This window comes from Pteropus alecto, unplaced genomic scaffold, assembly GCF_000325575.1.
Source record: "Pteropus alecto unplaced genomic scaffold, ASM32557v1 scaffold24, whole genome shotgun sequence".
NCBI lineage: Eukaryota > Metazoa > Chordata > Mammalia > Chiroptera > Pteropodidae > Pteropus > Pteropus alecto.
This window is the reverse complement of record NW_006439192.1, coordinates 6323398-6342164: the sequence shown is the minus strand read 5'-3', so window position 1 is coordinate 6342164 and position 18767 is coordinate 6323398. Positions and strand designations below refer to the sequence as shown.

At 37.4% G+C, this 18767-nt stretch overlaps 1 protein-coding gene across 4 annotated transcripts in view; it reads left to right on the top strand.

Moving 5' to 3' along the window:
- UNC5D (unc-5 netrin receptor D) overlaps nucleotides 1-18767 on the top strand; it is a 476468-nt gene that overhangs the window by 345870 nt on the left and 111831 nt on the right. For 2 of the 4 annotated variants that reach the window (XM_025050003.1, XM_006916317.2), the window contains exons 5-7: nucleotides 10545-10725; nucleotides 11556-11723; nucleotides 13455-13619. In XM_025050003.1, the coding sequence (XP_024905771.1) occupies nucleotides 10545-10725; nucleotides 11556-11723; nucleotides 13455-13619 (514 nt within the window). The remainder of the gene's footprint in view (nucleotides 1-10544; nucleotides 10726-11555; nucleotides 11724-13454; nucleotides 13620-18767) is intronic. The other 2 variants (XM_025050005.1, XM_025050004.1) reach the window with 1 other exon arrangement.

The window sequence follows — 18767 nt, the reverse complement described above, 5'->3', positions numbered from 1 at the left end:
AGTCACAGTTTTATTCCTAATCAATATTTTGGAAAGAACATAAGAGGCGATGTGAATTGTCTAAAATTCAAAAGTACTATCTGAACCACTGATCTAGAGAAATTATCTATACAAGACTAGAGTTTGAATTTGTTTATTTTGCAGTTGTGTTATTAAGCATATTTTTTTCTTAAAGTATGTATTTTTCTCTTCTTTCATGATGGCTTTGTGTCTGTCAGCTGAAAGGTAACTTGTATGGAATGGACAGTAGACAAAGGGATGAAGGATGAATAAGTACAGAGCCTTTTTTTAAGCACCGTTAACTCAGTGGCATCTACCTGGAATGTCACTGCACTTTGCTGATTTCATTTTGATAATGCTATAAGCTGGTCTCTGATAATTGCCTTTTGTAATTGGAACAAATTTATGATTATGCTAATTCATTCTCGGCCACCCAGTATATGGAAGCTGAGCTAATCCATACCTGTCTCTGCATTTCCTTTGTAGATCATTACATGATTAGCCTTTCATTGTGACTGATGGGATTGTTACTCTGAACAGATTTGATTTCTCAGATGGTGTGTATGTACATATGTGTAAGTGATATGTGTTTGCATTTTTTTATCCAGTTATATCTAACTCAGATCTCAGCATTTAAAACCAATTTGTGATATGAACATTTAGAATCTTTAATGTTTTAATATTTAATAAGATGGCTATTGTCTCAGCACTGGAGTATATATTACACCATAGCAAGGAACAGAAAAAGAGAATTGTTAATTAATATCCCCTCACCACCACCTTAAAACCTTATTTACATACCAGAAATTGTGGGAGGAAATGCGAATACAGAAACAGTTTTGAGGCTCTTTGTAATCTGATTAAAGAGTTCTTCCCATCCTAAAATAATCCTTTAAAATGAAGTGGAATGTTATATTTTAGAACACTCCTTGGGATACCAAGCTTTGGAAGCCATCTCCTATGTGTTGCTTCATCAAAGATTCAAAACCAGAATTCCTTTTTCCCCTAGCAGATGGCAGCAAGCAAAGGTAGAATTAGCAAAGAACAAGATTCGTCGCACTACGGAAAACACAGCTGAAAAGCGAATGGCAGCATGCACCCTCCCTTACAAACCGTCTTTTGACTGCCTCTCTCCATTCTTATGTTTCATCTGTTTAATGTTGTCTTTTCCCTCTGATCATCATTCTTGTAAATGCTTTACAGTAATGTAAACATGTCTCGGTCTTCGCTCACGACAGTGTTGCAGTTTCAGTGAACTACAGATCCAGAGTATTCACGTTCCCAGAGACCATTTACCTGTCAAAATGAATTTTAAAAATAACGTGAGGCTCCACCTGACTTTCATAACTGAAATAGGGAAGCTAAAGGACAACACTGATCTGACAAGAGACACACAATGTCAGAACATAAAGTTCCGTAACCAGAATTCAGGCTTCTGCAGAGGTACTCGTGTCTGTCATTTCATTCAGCATCAGTGAGTGTGATGCTGTCTGTGATCATTAGGTTCCTATCATTTGCCCGGTTCTGCTGCCGTGGCTTCACAATTAAGCTGAATTTCTGCTTCCTTTTGTGATGCATAATCAGATAAGTGGAGCTAAATTGAAGAAACTGCAGTGTAGGTGGCTTTAAAATCAATCTGTACATTCTGGAAAGGAAAGGAAGACAAAGGAGAAACATGATAGTACTGTTATAAATAACTTGAAGGAAATATTAACAAGGAGAGAGGAAGACAGATGACATCAAATCTGGAAGTGGCAAAGCAAATGATGGTCTACACTAACATTGGAAGATAATATGTCACTGTGCAATGGTTAAGACCCAATTAGGACTTATCCGAATGCGCCAAGTCGAAGAGTGGGAAGTGTTAAGGAGTGGTGCCTCGTTTGGCCAATTAGAGACGTAAGAAAATTGCTAATGTCTTGTGGAAGAAAAATTACTTGAAGACTACTAATTCTGGTCCTACTATTTCTCAAGTATGTTACCTTAAACAAATCATGTAATCTGTAAAACGAGAATAAGATTTTCTCTTTTTTTTGGAGGGTGGTTAGTGATCATAATGAGAATCAAATGAGATAATGTATCAAAAAGGAATTTGTGCAGTTGCGAGTATAGAGACAATGACCAGTATCTCTGTGGGTTCTTTTCCTTTTCTTCGTGATTACAAGACACCTGCCATTTGTTCAGAATCACATTCTTGCTCAAACAGGGGAAAGGCCAGAAATGCGTGCCCCTTTTCTCAGGAAATAAACTGCTTTCCTATAAGTAACCCAACAGCCTTAGATATAATTGGCCTTCTTAAGTATTTTAAGACTGCAGCAAGATTTTTGTGAACTACTTGCTCTACTCACTTTTGCTCGTCACTAAAAAGCAAAATGAAACACTGGATAACGTTGAGAGGGCTATCATCCTTCTCATGCTATATATGGACAAATATTAAATTTAAATAATTGTAGTTATAAGTGACATGGAACATATTAGTTTCAGGTGTACAAGATAATGATTCACTATTTGTATACATTTTTAAATGATCACAATAAGTCTAGTTAACATCGCTTTACAGAGTTACAAAAACACTTTCTCATGATGAGAACTTTTGAGATATACTCTATTTTATAACTGGAAGTTTGTATCTTTTAGCCTCCTGCCTCTGGCAATGTCGTGTCTGCTCTCTGTATCTATGAGCTTGGTTTTGGTGTGTCTTTTGTTGATTCTACATATAAGTTAATATTATTTTGCAAATAACATCGTCATTGCACCCAAGTCTGGCAAATTGTACTGATGACTGAGCACAATGGTTAAAAGTAAGACTTGGAGTCAAATTTTGATTCAAATTCTGGCTCTACCATTAACTAAATATATGACTTTGGTCAAACTATTTAACATCTGTTTCTTTATATGTAAAATGGGGGTGATAAAAATGCTGTTCACTTCATAGAAATGTTTTAAGGATTAAATTAATACAGGACTGCTTAAAAGAGGACTTAGTGTACAAGAAATGCTAGATCTCATTTTTAGGCTAGGAAATATCAATTTGATCAAAACTTGTGATTTAAATGAATGAGAAATTTATTGATTAGATCCATTTCTTAGGGTGTGGAAGTCTAGAGGTTTTCCCACGGTTGCCGTGGAACCCCATCTTCACTCTGCCTGCCCCAGTCTGCCCCGACTCCTGTCTGCCATTCCAACTTAGCCTTTCACAAGCTGGTGCATGCCTCAGCCTTCCCTCTCTCCTCATAGAAATCCAGTTACACCTGTTGTTTGGTAATGGCAAAAAGATGATAATGGCAAAAAGTTTGACAGGTTTTGTAGGAATGACCACATTGTGAACTACTGTGGCCTTCCAGTGTTTCCACGGCTCTACCTCTCATACCCCCTTATGTAGCCTGGCCTGTCCACCCTCTTGCATCAGGTAGGTTTGCCTTCCCAAGCCATCTTTAGTTGTAATGGAGGGAGGGGGGTGAACATTTATTACTCCGTACGACTCACCTTGAGCAGCTACATGAAATTTGACATGAGACTGTAGATAGCCATTATAAAATATTAGTGACTTCCAGAATATATGTGAGAACAACTAAACTAAGAATGTCTCTTTTCTAGACCATGTGTATGCGCAACCTGGGACCTAATAATATCCCTCCCCCTTGGCACCACCCCAAAATACAATTTCAAGTTTTATTGTATGTGTATATCACAGCAGCTTCTAAATTTGCATGTACCTCAATGTAGGCTATAACATTTATTTAACAGGTGCCATTGAACATCCTCCGAAATAGGTTCTATTTAATATATAAGAAAATTTAAAATATTTCTCATGTTCTGAAGAAGCTTGCCAGGGAGCAGCACAGAAAGAAAATGATTACAGGCAATAAGTAGATGGATTGAGAAGCTTCAAAAGTCATAAATCTGAGCAACTCAATTTTATATTGAGTCTAGCAAATCCTAAGATACAGGACTGGAATTGAGGGATAGAATCACTTGTTAAATAATATCAATAAATAGTGCTCATTGGCATTTTCTGTGGCATATGAAGGGAGAGTTCCAAGCTGATACTGTCTAGAATCAAAAGACAAAAGGCTTTGGATCCTGCATGGGAAGAAACTTGGCCTATTAAAGTTGCTTTTTCTTCCCAGTCTTGTTGCTCCCCTCTCCCCCGCCCCAAATGATCAATAACATCAATCATCTTCCCATTCTCTTATGGAATCTTAAGAACAAGAACAGAAGTGTGAGAATTCTGACATACTGTCTGATGGACATAAACATTTAGGTGTAAGGTTTATGTATATACATACTAAGATGTCTTTGACAAAAGGTCATAAGAGGTGAATTATTAGGACTCATGCAAACATTTTCAAATGTAACTCAGGTCTCAGATAAACTAATCTTCCACAAAGCATCAATCCATCACTCTTCCAAAGGAGGTTCCCTTCTCGTCCAATTACACCATGCTGCCTATTGTTGAGAAGAATCTATAGGCTCGTCAATTACATACCTTCTGTCCCCAGCTAACCAGAATGACTGATCAGGAACTGATCATGCTGTCTGGCACGAAATCTAATTGTCTTTGATGGTCTGCTTTCACAGATTTGTTTATAAACTGGAAAAATCTACAAATTGCAGACCATCTGTACATAACACTATGCTAATGGATGCGAGCATCCTGCAAATCCATAAGCTCATTACCTCTAAGTAACTAGTTTCTTCATATGCTCCTAACTGGGATTGTCCCTGTAAACCAAACAAATAGAAACCAGATGAAGAATTGTTTCTTTGAGGGTGAACAACAACCTTCCGGAATGTTAAGCCATTCTGTCAAAGAGATGACCTGTTAGCATGAAGTCATTTGGATCAATGATACCAAATGACCATTAGCCTCAAAGGAGGTCAATATATTGATCCCATAATGCTAATTTAAAAATTTGTATTGCTTTTGTTAAGAGCTTAATTAGGGCTTTCCAGAGTCGGCAACCTCTTGTAAAGAACTTTCCAAACTCAGTACACATACCATTATGATACTTATAGAAAGGATGCTATACATAAGTTCAAAAGTTCTTTGATGCTTGCCAGTCATTTTCATGAGAAAGCCTTGAGAGTGTACAATGACACATATGAACCATAATATTTTAGGATGATGGGAGTATCAGATTTAATGAAAAGGAATTAACTTCATAAAAGGATATGAGCTCCTCTGTGATAACATGTACTCGGCACCGGAAAGGTTTTGTAGTATCTGTGGAGAAGAGGAAGTAAATCTACTTCTGGTTCACGGATATGTTATGTTTGACCCTTAACAATATATTTTGTAATATGAGCCATCATGTTAGAATCAAGAAATATTAAAATACACTTCCTTGGCTTCTCGTGAAAGATGGAAGATCTGGTTACCTGGTAACAACAGTCTGAACCTGACTGGTGGCTGCACTTTTGCACACGTTGTGTGATCTTCATTTTGTTACAGTTGCCACCACTTCCACACACATTCTGACACAGAGGTTAAATACTCCATAATTTTGAAGACCGCTGATACATTAAAAAAAAAAAAAAAAAAGATTTTTTAAGATAAAACGAGTTCATTGGTATTTTTCACTCCACTAGCACTGTTACTTTTTTTAAATACTCATATCTATCTAAAGTGGGAAAGCAAAAGGAGATAAAACACGATAACATTTTTTTGAAAAAAATGAGAGTGAGCTCATTCCTTTATGGAAATGAAGAACAATCTCTTGTCTTTAATATGCAAGCAATGCACATGGATGTCCTGCACCCAACATCACTTCAGTAATTTATGTTACTTCTCTGGCCCCCAAGACCATTTGAGTTTGCAACAACTGGAATGCTTTTTTCTATCTTATTTATTTTACATTTGGAACACTTAGCTCATCGAAAATGTTTTAAAATTTCTCTAAGTGACGAAAGCATAAATCCAAGAGCAATTTTGTCACTTTTATAAGCCCAGAAAATACCAAACTAATTTCCTCATAATGATCCTGCCATCAGTTAAATGCATAAACTATTAAGTTATATATAAAGAACAGTCCCATAGTTAGGAGTCTACTAATGTGCTGATTATTTACAGACATAATTGGATTGATGGACCTGAGTTGTGACACCATAAACACCAAGTATCCAGAATGTATGTATAACTATGACACCTCATTCAGCCTCTATTGATGTTTTTTTCAAACTATGATTTGGGGAGACTCAGTAGTAGACCATTGTATATGCCCATGGTACATGTGGATGGCAGGGTCAACTTATATGGGCATATCTATCCCTACGAGGCACGATTGACAAAGAAAGGGAAGGAAGTGAATGATCTCCCCTGGAGTTATGCAGACAGGGGTCCTGAGTGTGGCCAAGCTTATTCAGCTTAGGACCCCTCTCTTCCGAGGTTGTGATACCCTCACTTTTGCATCAGTCATAAGATCTTTCCTTTTTAATCTGTTTTTCATTTTAAGCTTCAGATAAACTTTGAGGAAATGTTTGATAGCAAAATATAAATCTGAAAACTGCTACATGAGAGATATTTTTAAGATAAAGTGATTTTTTTCATATTACTAAATAGCTTTTCCTTGAAGGTGCCACAATTAACCAACAGGAAAACTTACCCAAAGTCTTTTCTTAAAATCTCTGTAAACATATTTCCTTCCAATCATTTTTCATCTTTAAAACACGTATATATACACATATTTGTGATTTGTTTTATAAATTTATGATAACACTTAACAATTTTGCATTTTGACTCGTTCATGTCTTATGAGCATTTTCTGTGTTCAGTGGTTGGAATCATGACTTTTAATGCTTATATATTACTAAATCATATTGTTGAACCAGGATTTATTTAAACAAAACTCTATTATTTGGCATGTAGCTTTGACATGTTTTTCTTTTATCTACCAAACATAATGTATTGTGGTTAATTTTCGTTTTAGTCCTAACACTTTCTTTGGTAAATTCCTGGGATCATAATAATTCCTGGGATCATAATCAGAAGAACAAAAGTCATTACTTATCTTTATGACTATCAGGTGGAAATAAGTACTACGAAGTAAATGATAGCAGGATCGGGAGAGCAGAGGGAACTTGGTGTATTAAAAAGGTTGTTAGGCAAGAGCTCTCTGAAGAGAGAACATTTGATCTGAGATCTAAATGAAAAGTGGGACTGAGTCATTGGGAACAGCTGTGGGAGAGGCCTCTGGGCAGAAGACTCAGCAGTTGTTAAGGCACTGAGGTTGGAACTCAGTTTGAGCTTTCTAGGACAGGAAGGAGTCGATAGGGCTGGAATGAAGTGAGCAGAAGTTGTCTTGAGGATCAGAGGTGGAGAATTGATTAGGGAGCTAGACTTCAGAAAGACTTTATTAGACTTGGTAAGTATTTGTGATTTTATTCTAAGTGGGAATTGAGCCATTGATGGATTTCAAGCTAGAAAATGACATGATCTCATCTCTTTGTGGAGAATCAACTGTGGAGGCAACAATAGAAGCAGCAGACAGCCCTGTTCCTTAAGAGGCTATTGCTGACATCCCAAAAGAGAAAAAAAGTTAGAGCAGTGATAGAGGAAATGTCTCATTCTCTGCCCTTTTGGCAAGAATCAAGCCAATCGCAAAAAATGAAAACTACATGTATATGTGCGTCTGTGTGTGTAATTCTTATCTTTGTATTTTGATAGGAAAAAAATTTCACATTGTTTAATTATTGGTAGTGTAGAATATTCAATTGTTTAATTGCCATGGTTTTTTTTTCCTTTAATAAATCGTGGACTTATCTTTATGCCATGTTACCTAGGATAGGATTTTATCAACTTATATGAGGTGATATATATATTATGGTTTTTAAACTCTTCAGATTATTGTTCCTCAGATTATCATAATATTAACCTTTTATCTATCAAATTTGTGGCAAATATTTTCCTAGTTCGTTGGTCACTTAGTCATGTGTATGATTTATTTTTATATCAGTTTTTAATTTGAAGCCAAACCTCTACTTGATGATTGTGGCTTTAATTTCCTCTGGGCCAAGCTTTGTTAGGAAAGCTTTCTTTGATTTCCAGGTGCTAGGACTTATTGATTTCGCCAGGGACACTGCCCTAGGACTCTTTCTGGTCAGTTAACTCACCAGGCATAATTTACTTATGGACCAGGCCAGATTTTCTTAACTTCCTGACCAGCTGTTTTTGGAGGAAGTGTATAAGGGAAAATGACTGAGGTGAGGACGTGCAGGAACAACTTTTTGGTGCTACAAATGGCAAGAATAGAGAATTAACAATCGGAAAAACAGGCAATTTACTCTGAATTTCTGAGCCAGGAGGAGAGTGGGAAGGAACAAACCTCTCCAGACCTACTTTTAGCAGACCAATTTGTTCTTTCCAGTGACATAGCAGTGATGGTGATTTTAAAAATCCAATCATATTGGCTTTACAGTAAGTGTTTCATCCCAGATATTGGTTGACAGTATTACTCCCAGCTTTTATTTTTGGGGGACGATGTGCGTTTACTCATTTATTTTTATTGTACCTATAAAATATAAAATCCATGAAGGAAGAAACTATGCTGGTTTTGTTTATCTCACTTTACCCAACTCTCAGGACAAGCTGACATTCAATAAATATTGGAATATTCATTTGTCAGATGACTAAATGAACAACTGTGAAATATGCACCGTTAGTGGAGAATGGAGGACATTTTGTCACAGACCGGTGGTCAGATGTAATTTAAAATTGGTTGCACTGTCCTGCTTTATTAAAACAGATCAGTGCTTTTGGGCTCTGACTCATTAGCAGTCCCGCACCTCCAGGCGGGAACATTTTGATGCCAGCAGGAGCTGCTGGGGTTGGTAGCCATCTTGCTTCATTACTTTATGGCCCTGTGTCATGTTGCTTTTTCAGTTCTTGATGTTTTAAGGCAGATCTCAGATCTCTTTTTTCGGCTATTTGGTATCATTTTCTTTTCTAAAATTGACATTTTCTAGGGTAGATACAGGATGGTGATGATTTTTGGTACTCAAAACTCATTGATGGGGTGGTACTTGAGATAAATATCATTATAGGGGATCATTACAGGTTTTCTTCTGATAAGTAAATCCCTTTTTATAGAGACCAAGAATTCCTTGTTAACTAAAGGTATATAACAGATGCCACTTGTTTGTTGGTGATAAATTAGAATTCTTTAGATTTAAACATGAAACGAGGCATCTCATTCTAAAACCAAGTTTCAGTTATGCTTATAGTGGGCAGGGTATAATCAAAAGTCCCCTGGTGTATATGCTTCTGTGTGATGTCTTTTGGTGTAGTCACTGCCTTTGTAGTTTTTAAGTAACTATTAAACTACTGTGTTTAACATATGCTGATAACTAGAGCTAAATGGTTACTGTCAAATAAGTGATGTTTCTCGTGCTACCAAAATGGTGGGAGAGGATGGCAATGTTGTATAGATGTGGGAGCAGAGGACAAAATGAGGAAGGAACGCAGTTAGTTCAAGGGAAGACTGGTCTGCTTGATGAAATAGGAGAGCTAAGGGTGGTGCACCCTACCTGCGGGGAGGATCTAGGGAGCAGAAGGTTCTATCTGTATCTTCTTCAGGTGTCCAAGGAAGGAGAAGTTTGGATCAAAGATTAGGGTGAAAGTGGAAAGAAGAAAATAGGTTCTCCAGGAGCAAGCTAGAAAAATCAAATCAGATGAGACTGGCCCACACTCAGAGGATATGAGACATGAGTTCCTCCAGAAGAAAGAACGAGCCTTAAATGTGTCAGGCATCTACCCTGGCCTAAATGTCCATTAAATCATTGAAGGAAAAACTTATACCCAAAACTAGAGAAGATTGAAATTTGAACTGAATTTATCTATGATTGCCCAAATCTGTATTACATTAGCCTTTGTACATTATCACACCTTTATTAAAATTTTCTTTAAATGCAAAAGTATTGACTTGAAATCTTGTCTGACAGCGTAATATCCTCTCAAAGTACAAGTTCTGCACATGTGTTGATCTTCTGACTCCATTTTGCACTAGTTTTGAAACATCGTCAGAGTTGTAATAAAATGAAATATAATGAAATGACCTAATTGCAGTCACCTCTTTTCTCTCTTCCACTGCATTTTTAGAAAATGGGTCAAAGTCAATAGGATATTTATGTCCTTTTCCTGCTTCCACTTTATTAACTTGAGTTTTCATTTCCTGAATATACCAAATTTACTAAATAAAAGGGATGAGATATGAAATGAGGAAAAAAGCATTATTCTTGCTCTGTTAGGTGCATCTCTCTGCTACAAACCAAAATTACTCCCCTCCACTGCATTTTTAGAAAATGGGTCAAAGTCAATAGGATATTTATGTCCTTTTCCTGCTTCCACTTTATTAACTTGAGTTTTCATTTCCTGAATATACCAAATTTACTAAATAAAAGGGATGAGATATGAAATGAGGAAAAAAGCATTATTCTTGCTCTGTTAGGTGCATCTCTCTGCTATACACCAAAATTACTCCTTCAATTCCAAAACAGTTGTTTTGTTTTTAATGACTTATAAAGTTAATATTCCTTTCTTCTTATAGGTGGAATGGCTAAAAAACGAGGAGCCCATCGACTCTGAACAAGATGAGAACATTGACACCAGGGCTGATCATAACCTGATCATCAGGCAGGCGCGGCTCTCGGACTCAGGGAATTACACCTGCATGGCAGCCAACATCGTGGCCAAGAGAAGGAGCCTGTCAGCCACAGTGGTGGTTTACGGTAAGACCAGCCCAAAAGCCAGGAATGGATAGGGAGGATGGAAAGCAGAGAAGTAGATGTGCATTTTATTAAAATTTTAACTTTTAGAGCTGAAAGGTCTTTGGGGGTCATCCACTACAGTGCTCTGTCCTGTCACTCCCATTTGGCAGGTGAGAACACATTCCTGTTGCTATTAATGTTTACTCTCGCATCTGATGTTGGACTTCCATGAGATAGTGACGTTCCAATCTCTCTCTTTTAAAAACTAATTTTAAGAGCTGTTTATTTTCTTCTCTTGTGTTTATATTTGAAAAGAATCGAGGTGGGCAACTTCTGCTTCCTCACCCGCATTCTCCCCAGACTTTCTGTGGGCAGTTCCTCTCCTGGCATATGAAATCCACCAAAAAACAAACATTACTTATTTGCCGAATATCTCAGGTATAGTATAAAAGAAACCCCCAGCTATTTAAGTAAAGGCATTCCCTTCCACAGTACAAGAGCCCTGGGGATTTATTTTTGAAGCACTTAAAGTAATAGAAATTCAAATGCTGATATTTTCTTCTTATACTCTACATTTTCAAGTGCTTTAGAGATATGTTGATGAGTTCTATTTTTCATAATTTTCCTGCAAAGAAAATCATCTGTGTGTCTCCTTATATCAGATGAGTAGACGGAGGGACAGGGATGAAGCCCCACTGTTGCCTCAAGATGGAGCAGCCAGTGTGGGTCTGCAGAGTTTGTTGGTCCCTGGATGCCCAACTCGCAACACCTGGCACAGTGGCTCGCACATAGTAGGCAATCAGTAAAAACCTTTCTCCTTTTTTTCTCCCCTCCCCATTTTTCTCTCTCAGTGAATGGAGGCTGGTCTTCCTGGACAGAGTGGTCAGCCTGCAATGTTCGCTGTGGTAGAGGATGGCAGAAACGTTCCCGGACCTGCACCAACCCAGCTCCTCTCAATGGTGGGGCCTTTTGTGAGGGAATGTCAGTGCAGAAAATTACCTGCACTTCTCTTTGTCCTGGTGAGATATATGTAGATTCCCTTTTCCTTCTGATCCACCAACACTATTAAGCTGGTGTGAAGCATTCAATATAAACTTCTCAAAGTTACCCCTCACCCAAGTTCTTAGAATAGAGCCTTTGTCCAAAATGCTAATGTAGAAGTCAGTACCTCTGGGTGAAATGCCTCTGTTTAGGGGCATACATATGTGTGTATATCTTTAAATATATACGTGTATATATACATATATTCAGATGACCCTGGACACTCACCATCAATAAGCCAAATGCTTTGAAGTATTTTTATACCACCTGTGTTTAGTTGGGCTAAGCCATCCCCTTCTCTCCTTGGGTTCTCCCATTTTGTGGCGTTTATGTGTATAATTGCAGGGATTAAGTGAGTTGTCTGTAAGGAAAACAGGTACCAAAAATCTGACCCTTTATCATCAGTTACCAATCAACTAACTTTGAGTTTTAGCTTTGTATTTACGATACAATTGGCAGAGATTGTATAGTATCACAGCAGTTTTAGATTTGATGTATGCTTGTCTTCCTTTCCGAACAGAGATTTCATTTGCCAAATGTTGCTTTTATAAGTTCTTTTGTTCATCACTTACTGGCTTTAACTGAATTTATACAATGAGAAATAGATGAGCTGGAAGATGGCTTTATGGAATGCATATCCTCCCACTGAGAAATAAGTTGATCTTGGGTCACACATGCTTATAAAACATTAACTCCAAAGACCCTGGACTAGAGCCTTGTGTCTAAAATTTCAAATCTAGTTCCACTCAAAGCTAAAGTGAGTCTCTCATCACAGGATATTCTTGGAGTTTCATTTTGAACTCATATTTTATTGAGTGCTTACTATGTGCCAGGTACTATGCAAGATACTTTTACACATGCAACGTCATTGAACTCTGTGTTGTGAGTTTTATTCTCCTCCATTGGCAGAAATAATAAAAGGCTAAGTGACTTTCTCAAGGTTACTTGGCCAATAAATTGACAGAAGCAAGACAAGGACTCAGACATTTTGCTTCAAGTTCAGTAATTTGTATTACCCTAGTCCTCACTAATTGCTCTAGATTAAAATTTTCAATATCTTAACCCACATTAGCATGGTTGGACTATTCCTAGGAGGTTATGGGACAATTGCCTCAAACAGCTGCCATAATCTCTAGGGTTGATTTTCAGTGGAATTAAATTCAGTCTGTTCATTTCTACATACAGCAGCAATCCATGACCCAAGAAATTCTTTTTATGTAAGTCCTGGTATCTTGGGGTTTGACCTGTTTTAGTTTAATACTATCAATATATATGGGTTTAACTTTTTATTGTTCAGGGCCTTTTAGAGCTTACAGATAGTTCATTCTGCTCTCTGTCAACACACAAGGAAGTGACACAGTAACCATTGGTTACTGCACATAGTTACCTGTCCATCTGAGATGTACTTGGGCATGAAAGACTGGGAAAGAATGGATAATAGCATTATTAGCCAACCCAAGGGCACTGGTAATTTGAATGCTTGCCTAAATTCAGTAATTGGTCTCATCCTGAGAATTACTCCACTGCTTTTGCTAGCGTATCTCTTTAGGAAAGAAACCATGGAGAGAAGATAAACGAATATATTTTGTTTTTGTTGTGGTGGTTATTTCTTTGAAACTCATCTTTAAGAACAGCAGCAGTCCTGGGGTGAGTCTCCTGACAGCTGCCTGATTCATTCTAATGATGGTTCCTTTTGCTTTCCTTTGAAGTGGATGGGAGCTGGGAAGTGTGGAGTGAATGGTCAGTCTGCAGTCCAGAGTGCGAGCATTTGCGGATCCGGGAGTGCACAGCACCGCCCCCAAGAAATGGGGGCAAATTCTGTGAAGGTCTAAGCCAGGAATCCGAAAACTGCACAGATGGTCTCTGCATTCTAGGTAACACCTTCTGTTTAACATCTTCAGTGTTTGTCCATAATATGAAAACATCATAATCCTAATTTGGTTAAATAAGTTAGCAGAAAGCAAAATCTCCGAGAACAAAAAGAAAATGAGTGAAAAGTGTAGAAAAATAAATGTGTTTTTTTAGTTGAGATGGGATAATTTTAAATATGTTATCATGGTAAGTTTCATAAATGTGTGCACTTACTAATTTCACCAGATAAGGTTTTAAGAGAAATGATTTAAGAAAATGTTTTCAATTTTTTAGCTTAGCAAGTTTTTTTTTTTTTTTTAGTAGCCACCATTTTTAAGTTTGATGAAATCGATACTGATCACCATGTTTAATAATCTTCAAGACCATGATTTTTTGGCAAGGGACATGTGTTATGACTGTATGGTAATTTGTACGGCAACGCAAATTGTGGGGGGTGGGGAGAGGATATGACACCTGAAGAGGTGGGTGGCTTTGTATCAAATTGGTTCAACAGAGCAAGAAATAGAATGTTCGTTTCAGAACTTGCAAGCCTTTACTTTATTCCTGAGATTACACTATTCCATCGCTGACTGCCTGCAAGAGTCACATAAAGACAGGTTTTAAATTGGTGCTGTCCCTTACTAGCTTTGTGTCACCCAAGACAAGTCACTTAACTGCTTACCTTCTCTGAGTGTAAGTACCCCAAGCAGTACCCATTTTTGGTTATTGTCAAGACTAAATGATAAAAGAATATACTTGAATATTTCCTAGCACAGAGTAGGTACTCAGTAAATATGAATCCTTTTTCTACTTGTGCACTCAGTTGAGCTAAGGTGTACTGAGTTTGCTTAGGTCCTTAAAAAACAAGATTCAAGATACAACAAAAAACAATATAGCTCAATAGTAGTTTGTCATTTTGCCAGGATATGTGTCACTTTTTATTTGGAAAGATGGCAGGATGAAGGAAATAGCTACGTTGAATTTATTTTCCTACATCAGTATGACTGGGTACCCTTGAAAGCAAGCATATTCAAACATGCTGTCCTATTTTTCAAAATAAGTCTACACGGTTAATACATTGGTTAAAGTGATTAATATGTTTAAATAACCCCTAATAGCACAGAGTACCTGCATGCGTCAGATACAATACACAGGTCTCATAGCCTCTAATAAAAACATTCCAACCATATGCCTTCACCCTTCCAAAATTTAAGGAAACCTAAACCACCCTGGACTGCAACTAGATTTTTCTGAACTATAACTTTGAAGTGTGACTGTTTTTTAACACAGCCATATTTTTTAATTGGTAAGTTAGGACTGCGACACTCCTAAGTCTTCTAAAGAGGCACTGACAACATAACTATTTGTTTACTATATTTTAAGTAATCGTAATAATAACATCTGTCAGTCACCGATTGGGCTTCTACTTGGGAAAAAAAAACCTATGCATGTCAGGCTTTGACCTTAGTCGATTAATACTTAGAGTTATTGCTGAAGACAAAAAATGATTAGCCCCTAAGGTAAGAATCGTTATCAAGTACAGGAATATTATTTGCATTCTATTATGCTAGATAGGCATTTGTCAGTTGAGTAAGAATTCTGTTTAGGGCTGAAAGGAATTACCAGCACTTAGAGTGTACTGGCAAAACTCTAAAGTTTGAAATGTTGTGTTTGTCAGGGTGCTCCAGAAAAACAGAACCAATTAGATACATATATAAGATAAAGGAGATTTATTATAAGGACTAGGCTCATGTGATTATGGAATTTGGCAAGTCCAAGGTTGGCAGGCTGCTGTAGAACCAGGAAGAGGTAATATCCCAGTCTGCTGACTTAAATGTTAGTCTCCTGTCAAAACACCTTCACAGAATAATGTTTGGCCAGATATCTAGACATCTCATCTGATAGCCCAGTCAAGTTGACATAAAATTAACCACCACAGATGCATATGTATTGGTGAAGATCCAAAACTTAGCTCCTTCCTTGGAGCTAGCCACAGCTGTAGTTCATTGGTTTACTGAATGAACCTTTCCTAGGGACATTGGTCATGTATGCTTTTAGTCACGCATGTTTAATGGATATTCCATTTTCTCAAAGTGGAGATGAAATAGCTAGAAAGACAATGAGGGTTGGAATATATTCAGCATTGGAGGTGAGCTCACTGTTAAATCCCCTCGATGAGTTTAAAATGCTGTGTGAGCCTTTTCTTTCTATTCAAGCATGGTTTTTCCAGCATCCTTTGTATTTGTAGTATACATATTAATGTCTGTCACATTTGATCAGGGAATCTTCATGGCTACAATGATTAAGTTTTTTGAGGAAAAAAGTGAAGAAGCCTATGAAATCATTGCGATGAATGAAACATATTTATATGTCAGTGAGAAAGGGGTATGTTTACAAGAGCCGAACACCAGGATATATTCTGCTCTTTTAGACAGAGAGTAGCTATGAATATTAACAACATTGAATAACATTTTACTATCTCTGCAGGAAGCAAGGAACAGCATTCTAGTTCAATGATGTCAATATCACTCTGCCCTTCTCCCTGGTACTTTGTTCAAGTGCTTTTGGTGAAACTAGCAGTGTGCTCAGGCTAGAGATCCAATGAAGGCTGGGTTTGATTAAAATAGCATCTGGCAACAGCTTTATGGAACAGTAGCTTTGTGAAGGATCTAGGTCATGTTACAATTTGGGAATTTCTTCTATGCCAAACAAGACCCTAAAGCAATTCCTCAATTCCCAACTTCTCTTGGAGGTTTAACAATGACATTGCTTGGCTCTTGGATGACCTACAATTCTTTGATTTTATTTAGCTTTCAACAAAGCATTTGGATTTCCTTTGTTGTCCCTAAGGAATGCATTTCTCCTGGAGCTTGAGCTGCCAGCTCTGAATGATCAGTGTAATATTTGGGTGTGATTGTTGCTTGGTCAGTTGTAACTGGAGCACACAACCTTAGTGTTAAGCTATCACAGATGGCCACATCTAAATGCTCTTAACAAGAAAATAAATGTCCCAAGACTGGTAAAAGATTAGGCAACTTTTGCCAATAGCAGTTAGTGCAAGCATAAGCTAAACCTCTAATGCCTTCACTCTAGAACATTTCTTTGCCAGAAAGATAATTATGCGGTGTGATTGTCAAGAAACAAAAACTCATGGGTCCATGTTTTCTAAGCTTAAACACCAGAATCAGGTAGTTTCTGGCCACTGCCCTTTCTACTCGCTGAATTTAACTGCTTTTATACTGAGGGTCACAGCCAGAGGTAAATAACATGTGCATACCTCATTGACAGGAATAGAAGGGTGAAAATAGCAGGATGTTTAATTTGATCCTAGGAATAAGAAAAGCCTGCTCCCTCTCCCTTTATTCTAGCAGACATAAAACTAAGGGCTTTGGCTTGAGAAGATTAAAGGGATCTGCTTCAGAGGGTATTAGTGCCAAGATGTGCAGCAAGACGCAAGCCAGAGAAATGCCACAGGGGCCTGAAAGAGGAAATCTTCAAGGCTGAGTTACCTGATATTTAATCCATCCATCCTGTCAAGATATAAGCTAGGTCAGTTCAACTCTGATATTTCAGTTTCTGAACTAGAGTTAAATGGTGGTTTGTTTTCATTTCTGATGGATACATTGTTAAGTTTGAATTAACAGTTTGGAAACCACATCAAGGATAAAGACATCTATACAATAGCAGATTCAAATAAATATCACCAAGCTACATTTATCAATCTAACCATATTGTCTATTGAGTGATCTCCTTAAATGACCTAAAGGAAGCACCTGAAAAGGTGAACTTGTCATTGCATCAAATTAAAGGTGCCTTGGTAAGCATTTTCTCTTGAACTTCACTGTTATTCATCACAGTAATTACCTGGGTCCCTTCCATCTTTCCTAAAGTACCAAATAAGACAGTTCTCATTCTGGAGTTTGCTCAGTGCATCTAAAACAACTTTTTTTTTTTTTTTTTTTTTGCTGTGGTTTATGGGATACCTACCTTATATACAGAATTATAACAAATGTTTGTCCCTTTACTGAACTAAAACCTATTATTTTCTTTCTTTAGGCAGAGTTAGGAATCATACTTGACTCATTCTTAAACTTTGTTGGCTTAAGTTTATATTTCAGAACCAGCTGTACTGCACAATTGCTTAATTAGAGCATAAACTCTATATAGCAAATAAATGAAAATGGAATCGGGAAAGATACCATTCTAGCACAATGTAGTCTTAAGTTGTCATAAAGTTTCCTACTGTGTGCTAATTCTCCCAAGTAGTTTTAAGATTAACCCATTTCCATCCCATTTGTAGTACATAGTAGGTGCTCCTTTTCACATAAAAATTATTCCTAAAAGTGCCCAATCACTACTTTCTGCATAACAAATGTGGATACAATATTGCAAACCCACAAGAGTAATAATGTAGATTTGCACACATATGGTATCATTAGCAGCTTAGCGACAATCTCTCCCCCATGCCCCAGTAAATACTTTCCTATTATGGGACCCAATAAAAAGACCAGTGAGTAACAGGCTTTAATGAGACAGAGTAGAGTGGCTCACGACTAAAGTTTCCACTGTGCTTAATTTAAAAGGAAATAAAGCAGCAATAGCTCAGTACTCATGTGTCTTAGTAAAAACATTTTTTTTAATTCTATAAGGCTAAAACTCATTTTTGTGCCTTTCGTTAAGACTTAAACTCAAGTGACATATCCTGAGTGGAACTGAGCATGAAGAGGTTGAAAAATAAACCATGTAGAGCAAATGATCATAAAATATCTTCCCTTTGTTATCTATTATAGACTTTTCTACTTTTATGCCTTGTTAATAAAAAGACTTCCAGTCAAGATGGCAGAGTAAGTTAACACTGTGTTGGCCTTCTCCCACTATCCCATCAAAATTACAGCTAAATTATAGGACAACCATCATTGAGAACCACCTGAATTGAATACTAGCTGAACAGAATTCCTATAAGGACATAAAGCAGCAGCCACAGTGAGACTGGTAGGAGGGCTAGAGACACAGAATGGGCAGGTCCCACATCTGTGGTGTGCTGATTAAGAATCAGGAGGGATATCTCAGCTGTGGAGGTTCCCCTGAGGAGCAATGGGTCCTGGAGCATCAGTGCTGGGAAGAGGAGTTCCCATAACATCTGGCTGTGAAAACCAGCGAGGATTGCATCT